This window comes from Hypanus sabinus, chromosome 17 (assembly GCF_030144855.1).
Source record: "Hypanus sabinus isolate sHypSab1 chromosome 17, sHypSab1.hap1, whole genome shotgun sequence".
Taxonomy (NCBI): Eukaryota; Metazoa; Chordata; class Chondrichthyes; order Myliobatiformes; family Dasyatidae; genus Hypanus; species Hypanus sabinus.
The window spans coordinates 32,241,600-32,254,202 of NC_082722.1; the positions used below are offsets into that span (position 1 = coordinate 32,241,600).

The 12,603-nt window shown below is 39.7% G+C and overlaps 1 protein-coding gene across 2 annotated transcripts in view; it reads right to left on the reverse strand.

Annotated features, from left to right (window-relative positions):
* The window catches only part of slc12a4 (solute carrier family 12 member 4), a 126,166-nt gene that overhangs the window by 92,210 nt on the left and 21,353 nt on the right, over positions 1–12,603 (reverse strand). The window contains exon 1 of one of the 2 annotated variants that reach the window (XM_059992809.1): positions 3,388–3,591. The exons of the other annotated variant lie outside the window; for it this stretch is intronic. Within the exon in view, the coding sequence (XP_059848792.1) occupies positions 3,388–3,523 (136 nt within the window). The 5' untranslated portion in view covers positions 3,524–3,591. Of the gene's footprint in view, positions 1–3,387; positions 3,592–12,603 lie in introns of those variants that run through there. 2 annotated transcript variants of the gene reach the window in all.

A 12,603-nucleotide genomic window follows, 5' to 3' on the forward strand; every position in this document is an offset into this window, starting at 1 on the left:
TTATTACCACTCTTTGCTTCCTGCCAGTCAGCCAATCTTCAATGCCACTACAATGCTAGTATCTTTTGTGTTACGCCATGGGCTCTTATCCTGTTTAGCTGCCTTATGTGTGGCACCTTTTCAAAGGCCTTCTTAAACTGCAAGTATTCAGCATCCACTGACACTCCTTTGTCTATCCTGCCTGTTTGTTCCTCAAAGAATATCAACAGATTTATCAGGCAACTTTTCCCTGGAAGAAACCATGCAGACATCAGCCTATTTTATTTATGTGGCTCCAAGTATCCTGAAACTTCATCCTAATAATGGACTTCAATATCTTGCCAACCACTTAAGTCAGGCCAACTGGTCTATCATTTTCTGCCTTTTGCCCTCCCCCTTCTTAAGGAGTAGGGCGATATTTGCAATTTTTTAGTGCACTGGAACCATTCCAGAATCTAGCATTTTTTGTAAGATCACTACTAATGTCTCTACAATCTCTTCAGCAACCTCATTCTATCTGGTACAGGTGATTTATCTACCTTCACACCTATCAGCTTCCCAAAAATCTTCTCCTTAGTAATAATGACTACACTCACTTATTTCTGGCAGGTTGCTAATGTCTTCCACAGTGAAGACCGACACAAAATACTTGTTCAGTTCATCTGCCATTTCTCTGTTCCCCATTACTACCTCTCCAGCATCATTTTCCAGTGGTCCAATGTCCACTCTTACTGTTTTTACTCTTCATATACCTGCAAAAGCTTCTGGTATCCTCTTTTATATTATTGCATAGCTTACCTTCATGCTTCAACATTTCTCTTATTGTTTTTAGGTTTCCTTCCGTTTGTTTTTAAAGGCATCTCAATCCTAAGATTTACCATTAATTTTTGCCTTTCTTTTTGTTTTAATGCTGACTTTTACTTCCCTTGTCAGGCACCATTGCCCCATCATCCCTTTAGAGTGCTGCTTCTTCTTTGGATTGAGCAGGTACAGCATTTTCTGAATTACTTCCAGAAACACCCATGATTTACTGTTCTACCATCATCCCTGCTCGTGTTCCCCTCCAATCACCTTTGGCCAGCTCCTCCCTTAAGCCTCTGTAGCTCCCTTTACTGTAATACCTGCTCATCTAATTTTAGCTTCTGCCTCTCAAACTGCAGGGTGAATTCTTATCATTTTATAATCACTGTCTCCTAAGGGTTCCATTACCTTGAGCTCCCTAATCAAATCTGTTTCATTACACAGCACCCAACCCAGCAATACCTTTTTTCTGTAGGCTCAAACACAAGCTGCTCAAAAAAGTCATTGTGTAGACATTCTACTAATTCCTTCTCTTGGGATCCAGACTGAATTGATTTTCCCATTTTACAGGCAAATTGGAATCCTTTGACCATCCTAACATTGCCCTTTTTATATTCATTTTCTATCTCCCATTGTAATTGGTATCCCACATCCTTGCTTCTGTTCTGAGGCATGTATACAATTCCTATCAGGGTGTTTTTAACCTTGCTGTTTCTTAACTCAATCCGAAGAATTTTACATCTTTTGATCTTATGTCACTTATTTTTAAGGATTTGAATTCATTTATTACCAACATAGCCACCCCACTTCTGCCCACCTGCCCATTCTTTTGACACGATATGTATCCTTAGATGTTAAGCTCCAGCTGTGGTCTTCTTTCAATTCCAACTCTGTGGTACCCACAATATTATATTTGTTAATTTCTAACTTAGTTACATTTAACTTATTTCATTAACAGCATGCATTGAAATATAACAAATTCAGTCCTATTTTCATCATCCTTTTTAAAAATTTTGTCTCCATGTTGCCTGAAGTTAAATTATTATCCCTTACTAAACTTTTTATTCTGGAGTTAGCCATCTAAGTAACAGGAACCAGAGTAACAGTGAAAGTTTCTTTTCAGGCTTGAAAAGAATTGTACAGTTAAGTTCCCCAGAAGTATAAGGGGCATTAGTTTTCTTAATGTTGTATTAAAGTACAGAGTGTAAAGCATTCACATTTCATGATGACAAAACATGGAGGCACAGCAAACTACAAACACCATTAAAGACTTCAAGGAGATATAGAAAGACTGATATAACTGAGTGATAGGTGCTGGATGAAATTTAATGCTGAAAAATGTGAAACATTCCTTTTGTTGTGAAGAATGGGAAATAGAATATAAAAGGGCAAAATTCTAAAGAGGGTAAAAGAACAGAGATCTGGGGTATATGCATAGTTTATTAAAAGTAGTACAGCAGGCAAATAAATGGATTGAAAAAAAAACATACAGGTCTTTGAGTTTTATAAATACAAACATTTGTAGAATCATAGTGTACAAGAGCAATGAAGACATGACGAACCTTTACAAAATACTGATCAGCCACAACTCGTCTACTATGACCAATTCTCTGAGACACTATTGATGCTTTAGAGAGGGTACAAAAGAGGTTTCCTTGAAGTGGTCCAGGAATGAAAGGTGTCAATTATGAGGACAGATTGGAGAAGCTGGAAGGATGAGGGGAGATCAGATAAAGGTATTTAAAATCATGAGGGCATCAATAGAGTAGATAGAGAGAAACTGTGATGGATATGTCAAAGAACAAGCAAATAAAGTATTTAAGAGAATAGCAAAATAACAAATGAATAATGAGAAATATTTTTTAAAACATAGAACATAAAAAGGTTGAGGAATCCATAGTCAGACCTAGACACTGAGGCAAATTCAACTGCAGCTTTCAAAAGGAAGCTGGGTGAGTAACCAAGAGGAAATCATTTGCAGGGTTATGGGAGATGGGAGAAGAATGGGAGCAGCTGCATTGTTCTTGCATAAAACCCGTAACAACTTGACAGGATGAATGGCTGTAACCACTGATTCTGCGATTCCATTAATTAAGCTCTCAAAAATGGATCCAACATCTGTCCAACCATAAAAACAGGCAAATAGAAAATGCACAATCTCTGCCCACTAATACGAGTTTTTTTTTCTATAAGCATTAAGAAACAATATATGAGAGTAACTGTCTACTTGTGGAAATAGTTTAAACAAATAATTTTGTCTATCAACTGACTTAGTTTAATGTAAGATTCCATCTCAAATTGCTGCTTCAAATTTCGCTAGGATTATAAAGAAGCTCATCATGACCTCACCCCTGTACTGGGTCTGCATTTACTGCAAGCTACATGTTAAAACAGATCCTTGAATACAGTAAATCTGTCTAAAAAATTAGAGATACCAATGCCTTGTTCATGAAAGAAATCATAACTTAGGATATTTGATCAATACTGTGTTTAAAGACAGTTTGGAGTTGAGGGCAGGGAGGGGGAATCTAGAATATAAGAGAGAGAAAGAGAGAAAAGAAAGAGAGCAGGAGCTGAAGAGATTTTCAGAAAGTTTTCACAACTTACCGTCAGAGCTCACTGTGTCGTTTGGATCTTGTGAACAATGCCTGCCCTCTCTGTAATCAACCCAAGTCAATCCTTCCAAGCTATCATAATCTGATGTATGCTGTTCTTCTACTGGCACCACAGTAAACTGATGCATTTTTCACAGTCAGGCTGTCTATTCTTTCTATCCGAGCTGAACAGCGAGGGCTTCTTTGCTAAGATTGCATTCCAACACAATGTGGTCACTTCCTCTGGGAGGAAATAACTGTAGTCTGGAACTCCACCCAGAGCTAGAGCTGCAAATCTCAGCAAACTGCTCTCAAATTGTGTACAAGTATCCTCACCTTTGCCCTCTGCCCCACCCAACTGCCAATGCTACCTTCTAAGGTCAGAAAATAAAAAGATAAGGTAGAATGGCAAGTACTCTTTTCGAATTTAAACTTACCACACAAAAAAAATCAAACTGCTAATCCCCTTAAATAACTAAACATTAAAATTTGACATAAAACCTAAAGCATCTAGTGTCTAAATAATAGCAAAATACTTCGACTTACCTGAAATGAATGACTTGCATATGTAATTTTGTTTTGCTTACTGTAAAAATTGTTTTATTTAACATCCTATTGACAATACAGGTTGAGTACCCCTGGTCTGAAATTACAAAATTCAAAAAGTTCCAAAATCCAAAATGGTTTAAGGCACTGAAATAACATCAAAATGGAAAATTTCACAAGGTGCTGGGAACAGGTAATGCGCAGGTCTCTGGACACCACGAACAGTTGTGAGAAGTGACTTGAACAATATAATGAAAAATAGAAGAACACAGCATAAAGTGAAAAATGAAGATCTTGATTGTGTATTGAAAGAGTGGATTCTTTGGCATCGGAGTGAATACATGTATGCTGATCATGAAACAAGCAAAGATTTAACACTGTAAGCTGAAAAGTTGAAGGAAATTGTGAATATTTAGCAGGCTGGTTGCAGAAATTTAAGAACAGGCATGTCATTAATTTTTTTAAAAGATTTATAGTGATAAAGAATTTGCTGATCCTGAAGTAGTAGACAAATTCATTGATAAGTTTGCCAGGATCATCGCTTATGAAAATCTAACATGCTTAACGGCTGTACCAGTACATATGTGTGATGAAGTTCAACGTTCAAAGCAAATTTACTGTCAAAGTACATATATGTCATCATATACTACACTGATGTTAATTTCTTGCAGGCATACTCAGTAAATATTTTGAATAATAACTATAACAGAGTCAATGAAAGACTGCACCAACTTGGGTGTTCAACCAGTGTGTAAAAGACACACACTGTACAAATACCAAAAAAAGAAATAATGATAATGAATAAGCAATAAGTATCAAATCAGGAGATGAAGAGGTCCCTGAAGGTGAGTTCATTGGTTGTGGGAACATTTCAATGTAGGGGCAAGTGAAGTTGACTGAAGTCACTCCTTCTGGTACAAGAGTGGTAGTAATTGTTCCTAAACCTGGTTGTGTGTGAGTTCAAGGCTCCTGTATCTTCTTGCTGATGGCAGCAGCAAGAAAAGGACATGCCTTGAGGGGTGGGGGTCCCTGATGATAGATGCTACTTTCCTGCACCATTGTTTCATGTAGATGTGCTCAATGATGGTGAGGGCTTTACTTGTGATGGACTGGACCATAGGATTTTCTGTTCAAGGGCATTGGTGTATCCATACCAGGCTGCGATGCAGCTAGTCAATATACTCTCCATTACACAGCTATAGAGGTCTGTCTATGTTTTAGGTGTCATGCCAAATCTTTCCAAACTCCTAAGGAAATTCAGGCACTGCTGTGCTTTCTTTGTAATTGCACTTATGTTCTGGGTCTAGGACAGGTTCTCCAAAAGAATAACAGCTTAAAGTTGCTAACCTTTTCCACCCCTGATCCTCTGATGAAGACTGGGGCATGGCCTTCTAGTTGCCTTCTCCTGAAATCAATAATCAGCTCCTTGGTCTTGCTGATATTGAGTAAGAGGTTGTTATTATGGCACCACTCAGCCAGATTTTCAATCTCTCTCCTATATGCTGATTCATCACCACCTTTGATTTGGCCTACAACTGTAATGTCATCAGCAAATTTGAATATGGCATTGGAGCTGTGCTTAGCCACACAATTGTCAGTGTAGAGTGGGTAGAGCAGGGGACTAAGCACCCAGCCTTGTGGTGCACCTGTGCTGATGGAGATCGTGGAGGAGATGTTGCCAATCTGTGCTGACTGTGGTCTGCAAGTGAGGAAATCAAGGATGCAATTGCTCAAGGAGGTATTGAGACCAAGGTCTTGAAGTTTATTAATTAGTTTAAAGGTGATGATGGTATTGAATGCTGAGCTACAGTCAATAAAGAGCATCCTGACAGCATCGTTGCTGTTCCCTGTTCAGTATTAAATGAAGAGTCAATGCGATGGCATCTGCTGTGGATCTGTTGCTCTGGCAGGCAAATTGGTCTGGATCTAAGTCACTTCTCAGGAAGATGATGATATGTTTTGTCACCAACCTCTCAAACACTGCATCAATTCATTGCAAGTGTAAGACCAAAACTTTGGAGCACATAAATTCATAACTGGGAATGCCAAACAGCCACTAACCTGGGTGACTGAGATAGGGATAGCTTACCTTTCTGATGGTTCAATGTACACATTGTTTCATGCACAAAATTATTAAAATATTATATAAAACTACCTTCAGGACATATGTACAAACTGTATAACTGTATATGTCATGTAAATGGATTTCGTGTTTAGACTTGGGTCCCATCACTAAGTTATCTCATTATATTGGTGCAAATATTCCAAACTCAAAAAAATTAAGTCGAAACACTTCCAGCAAGTGGCATCTAGTGACTGAATGGGTTTCTCCCAAGCATTCTACTTTCCTCCCATAGAGCAAAAACATGCTAACTGGCAAGTTAGTTGGCCGCTGTAAATTGTCCCTAGTGTAAGTGGATGGAAGGAGAACTGAAAGGAACTGATAGGCATAGGAGAAGAAATAGATTAAAGAGAAACGACAGTTCACTTGTCAGTCCTTGGCTCATTTTCCCAACTCATCACAATCACTTGTAATCTACAATGTCACCCACAGACTTACTAATCAAGCCTCATGTACTTGCATCCAAATCATTTAGAGAAGTAAAAATACAGGGGTCCAAACCTGACCACTGTAGCACACCACTAGTCACTGGCCACCATTCCAATGTAAAGGGGGTTTCTTCTTTTTTCTTTGTTACTGTTGGGAAAGGGCTTCTTTGTTTTGATAAACGCAGGAATGTTTCTTTGTTGCGAGAGAGTGCTGGGAGAATTGTATTCCTTTGTAAACCAAATGGGGATAAATGTTCTTTCTTCTGAGTCTGTAAGCTTTTGATGACGGGCTTTTGGGCAGATCGGCGCAAGGGGGTCGAGAGAGAGGACGCAACGCTGTAAGCTGGGCGAGGAACGGACCCCAAGCGGAGGTCCGAGGCCAGGAGGTACTCCGAGGAGGGGGGATGAAGCTAGATGTGCTTGGTTGACCACTCGGAGGGTCCTGAGCTGCGAGTCGATGAGTTTGGAGGGGAGCGAATGGTGGCCAGAAGACTTCAGTAAGTGAGCTCCAACGGTTGTGCACAAAGTGGTTTGGACTTTGATAAGTTTGGCGCCTTTTCTTTATTTTTTTTTCTTCATATATACTGTATCATTATTAATCACTTAGTTATAGTAACCTTTATAAATTGTACTCATTTAATCGCTTATGGTGTACTGTCTGTTTTTGGGCGAGGCGGGGACATCACACAGCACCCACACCAGCGGATTACCCAGTTTGGCGGGGCCGAAGGCTGCTCCCCCTAGATGAGAACGAGCTGAGCGAGCCTGAGGCGACCCAGGGGGTTACACCAAAAAAATTAATCTTCAACACACCAAAAACATCAATAACACACAAAAAACAAAAAAAAAAAGTCTGGTTCCTAACTCCAAGCCAATTTTGAATCCACTTAACAAGCTCTCTCTGGATTCCATGAGACCTAACCTTCCAGACCAACCTACCATGAGGGACTTTGTCGATGGCCTTGCTCAAGTCCGATAGGCAACATCACTGCCCCACCCTCATCTATCTTTTGGACTACCTCCAGAATAAGACTTTAAAAGGCTCATCAAACATGACTTTCCATTCACAAAGCCTTGCTGGCTCCTTCTAATTAGACAGTCTATCCAAATACTTGTAATCTTAACCCATTGAATTCCCTTTAGTAATTCCCCATTACGGATATCAGGGTGACCAGCCTGTAGTTCTCTTGTTTACCATTGCTACCCTTCTTTAAAAAAATAGAATGATGTTAGCCACCTGTCGTATTACAATGCAGCAAATATCTGCTCAAGGGCTTCCACTATCTCTTCTCTAGCACTCCTACCCGAATCTACAAAGTTCAAGGATGCAATCAGGCCATGGGATTCATTCACGTTTATGCACTGGAAGGCTACAAACACTTCATGCTTGGTAATAATATGTCCTCCAAAACATTTTCACTTGTTCCCCTCAACTCTTCAGTAGTCTTAGCCTTCACCAAATTTCTTTGCTGGGGAACAATGTGCTTGACCGTATGGACCATTTCTCTAATAGTGACTATTGGGTATAGGACAGCCATATTATTTTCAGTTCAATAGTTCCTACATGTTACTCCCTATACAGTTGGCCCTCCTTATCTGGGGGGGCGGGGGGATCAATTCCAAGACCCCTCTGCGGATACCAAAAAAACGCGGATGCTCAAGTCCCTTATTTAACCTGAATCAGTGCAGTAGTCTTTAGGACCCAGCGGAACCCCAGACTTAATTTAACATGTTCAGTGCGGTGGACATCAGGACCTGGCGCAGCTCTGAATCCTCGGTGTTTCTGTTCACGAAAATAATCACGATCACGATTGAAAATAAGGTGGAAGTAATAAAGAATTGGAAAGAGGTGAAACGTCATCGGTCATAGGAAAAGCGTTAGGCTATAGTCGGTCAATGATCGGAACAATTTCAATGGAGCATGTGAAAGGCCCAGCCCCGATGGAAGCTACAATTATTACTAAGCAACGCAGTGGTTTAATTATTGAAATATGCATGTTTCTTAAGTGTTTTATATGCATAGAAAGGTAAAATATTACTATACACTAAGAAAAACGTTTCACTAACTGACGTTAAATAATACCGGATGTACCTGCTCCGACCACAAATCTGACTTAAGGACGGACTCAGGAATGGAACTCATTCATAACCCGGGGACTGCCTGTACTTTTAAGTCATTTCTAGATTACTTATAATACCTAATACAATGTAAATGCTATGTAAATAGTTGTTATACTGTATTGTTTAGGGAATAATGACAAGAAAAAAATAGTCTGTACATGCTCAAACAACGATTGCTGGAGAGAGAACTTTCGGGTTTTCCCAATCCGCGGTTGGTTGAATCCGCAGATAAGGAGGGCTGACTGTAGTTCCAATCACAATGCATTGATAAAGTATGCTTAGTAGTTAATATCCCTTGTTTATCTTTCCATCCAACTATCTTCCTGCTTCAGTTCATTTGCTCCAAGTCTCACACAAATTTTACCAGCTTTACTGTACATTCTATTATCCCACAGATTCCTTGGATAGCTTATTTTTACTCTGCTCTTCATGAACGTTGGCATATTTAAAATTCTGATGTTTGCAACTTAATCCACAATTATCCATCATCCCCGTATCTCCTGATCTACACTAGTGTTCATTTGAGCAATTCTGCAATTTTAATGCTCCTATCCTTGTCCTTGTAAGCTTTCATTTATGATATTTGTTCAGAGGAAGCAGTCATGATAGCTGTGGGAACTTGTGGACTTGTACTGGATGTTTATTGCCAGCCCATCTTGAAACAGATGCAGAGTAGTGCTGAAAGGGAAGAGTCAGCGATGGATCCTGATTAGTAATTCTGAATGACTTTGGTTCAGCAACTTTTGAGAATAATAGTCAATAGTTGCAAAAGATTTTTGTGTGACTGATTGGATTTCAGCCATACTTTCTTAGTTTTAGAAGCACCTACAAAAATTTAACTATATTCTTTGTAATTAAAGTAAAACAACATATTTATGACACATCATACCTTGTGTCCTACTAAAGGTACATTAGGGAATAATTAAAGTAAATCTTGAGTCAAGAGTCATGATACCTCCCATACCCATTCATCAATAGGTATAGGCTAGAACTTGTATCCAAAAATGTTCTTTTGCAGGAGCATTACAGTTAAAAATTATTTTTTTAACATCACAACTTAAGTTATCACTGATTAAATATTTACAAAGCTTAGCTTTATCACCTACTACCATAAAAGGATGGAATGTACCAAGGCAATGATATACCATTAAGTACAAAGGGAATGCAAACTAGTTTCTTCTTGCCTACAAAGATTAACTGAAATTATGCAAACATGCACAAATGGCAAAGCTCAGAGGTAACACATACTCAAAATATTTTTCAACAAGCTAAACAAATGTTAGTGGATTGTCAGCAATTTAAATTTAAATCTTGTGATTCATTACAGTGGTCTTAAGAAATCTGTTTTACCAAAATAAAATTCAACTTTCAGGGTTTACGGGGCAGAATTTACTTTTCTAAATGGCATTGGTCTCACCCAGTAGCAGAAGTTTTAAGCATATGGTGTGCGTACTTTACTTTTTTTGTTCAAGTTGTTTGTGCCATGAATTACAATCTGGCAACTGTAATTAATGAGCATACAGAAAAAGATAATGATGCAACACAATCTCATTAAATAAAAGCACCATGATATTGTATTAATTTATTTTGTCACATCCATTTTTCAAATCATGAACAGTATTTTTGAAATAAGTTTAAAGTAGATTAACTACAATTATCCAAATGAAAAGACACATTTGACAAATATGTAAATAAAATTTAAAACAAAATTAAATACAATCTTAAACCTCGGGAATGTGCTTCACAATTTAATACACTTTATTTTCTAGGCAGGTGAATTATTCCAAAGGGAAGAAATAAACCTATCATTTATCTTATTTAGAAGTACAATGCTTAACAGGCCCTTCCAGCCCAACAAGCCACATTGCCCAGCAACCCACCTGTTTAACTCTAGCCTAATTAAAGGGCTATGCTGATTCTTTAGTATAAAGCCATGTCTATGCATATCACTATTCCTGGAGATTTATCAAACCACACACTCCCACATAACATTCAAATTAGAATGTCACTGCACTCATGATCGATAGAAGAAGCCTACATTGCTCTCAACTGTCCAGACTTGTGTCACTAGAAAATGGTAACCAACTTAAACTAATTTGCAAGGGGGATGGGACCTAGAGCAATAGAGCAGTGAAAGAAGTGCATGGAGTAAAGCCAGATCTAACATATAGAGAGGCTTTGAGGGAAGAGAAGCCGAATAAAGGGTGTAAAGGTAGTAAGGTCGAAGGGCTAAGGTGTGTGTACTTCAATGCAAGAAGCATCAGGAGCAAAGGTGATGAACTGAGAGCTTGGATACATACATGGAATTATGATGTAGTGGCCATTACGGAGACTTGGCTGGCACCAGGGCAGGAATGGATTCTCAATATTCCTGGATTTCAGTGCTTTAAAAGGGATGGTGGTGGGTGGGGGGGGGGGGGGAGAAGAGGAGGAGGGGTGACATTACTGGTCAGGGATACTATTACAGCTACAGAAAGGGTGGGTAATGTAGCAGGATCCTCTTGAGTCAGTATGGGTGGAAGTCAGGAACAGGAAGGGAGCAGTTACTCTACTGGGGGTATTCTATAGGCCCCCTGGTAGCAGCAGAAATACCAAGGAGCAAATTGGGAGGCAGATTTTGGAAAGGTGCAAAAATAACAGGGTTGTTATCATGGGTGACTTTAACTTCCCTATTATTGATTGGCACCTGATTAGTTCCAAAGGTTTAGATGGGGCAGAGTTTGTTAAGTGTGTCCAGGACAGATTCCTGTCACAGTATGTTGACAGGCCGACTAGGGGGAATGCTATACTAGATCTAGTATTAGGTAGCGAACCGGGTCAGGTGACAGATTCTCAGTGGGTGTGCATCTGGGGGACAGTGATCACCGCTCCCTGGCCTAGAGCATTATCATGGAAAAGGACAGAATCAGAGAGGACAGGAAAATTTTTAATTGGGGAAGGGCAAATTATGAGGCTATAAGGCTAAAACTTGCAGGTGTGAATTGGGATGATGTTTTTGCAGGGAAATGTATTATGGACATGTGGTCGATGTTTAAGGATCTCTTGCAGGATGTTAGGGCTAAATTTGTCCTGGTGAGGAAGATAAAGAATGGTAGGGTGAAGGAACCATGGGTGACAAGTGAGGTGGAAAATCTAGTCAGGTGGAAGAAGGCAGCATATATGAGGTTTAGGAAGCAAGGATCAGATGGGTCTATTGAGGAATATAGGGTAGCAAGAAAAGAGCTTAAGAAGGGGCTGAGAAGAGCAAGAAGGGGGCATGAGAAGGCCTTGGTGAGTAGGGTAAAGGAAAACCCCAAGGCATTCTTCAATTATGTGTAAAACAAAAGGATGACAGCAGTGAAGGTAGGACCAATTAGAGATAAAAGTGGGAAGATGTGCCTGGAGGCTGTGGAAGTGAGCAAGGTCCTCAATGAATACTTCTCTTTGGTATTCACCACTGAGAGGGAATTTGATGACGGTGAGGACAATATGAGTGAGGTTGATGTTCTGGAGAATGTTAATATTAAGGGAGAGGAGGTGTTGTAGTTGTTAAAATACATTAGGACGGATAAGTCCCTGGGGCCTGATGGAATATTCCCCAGGCTGCTCCACGAGGCGAGGGAAGAGACTGCTGAGCCTCTGGCTAGGATCTTTATGTCGTCGTTGTCCACTGGAATGGTACCAGAGGATTGGAGGGAGGCGAATGTTGTCCCCTTGTTCAAAAAAGGTAGTAGGATTAGTCTGGGTAGAAACACAGAAAAATAGGTGCAGGAGTAGGCCATTCAGCCCTTCGAGCCTGCACCGCCATTCAGTATGATCATGGCTGATCATCCAACTCAAAACCTTGTACCTGCTTTCTCTCCATACCCCCTGATCCCTTTAGCCACAAGGGCTATATCTAACTCCTTCTTAAATATAGCCAATGAACCGGCCTCAACTGTTCCCTGTGGCAGAGAATTCCACAGATTCACCATTCTCTGTGTGAAGAAGTTTTTCCTCATCTCGGTCCTAAAAGGCTTCCCCTTTATCCTTA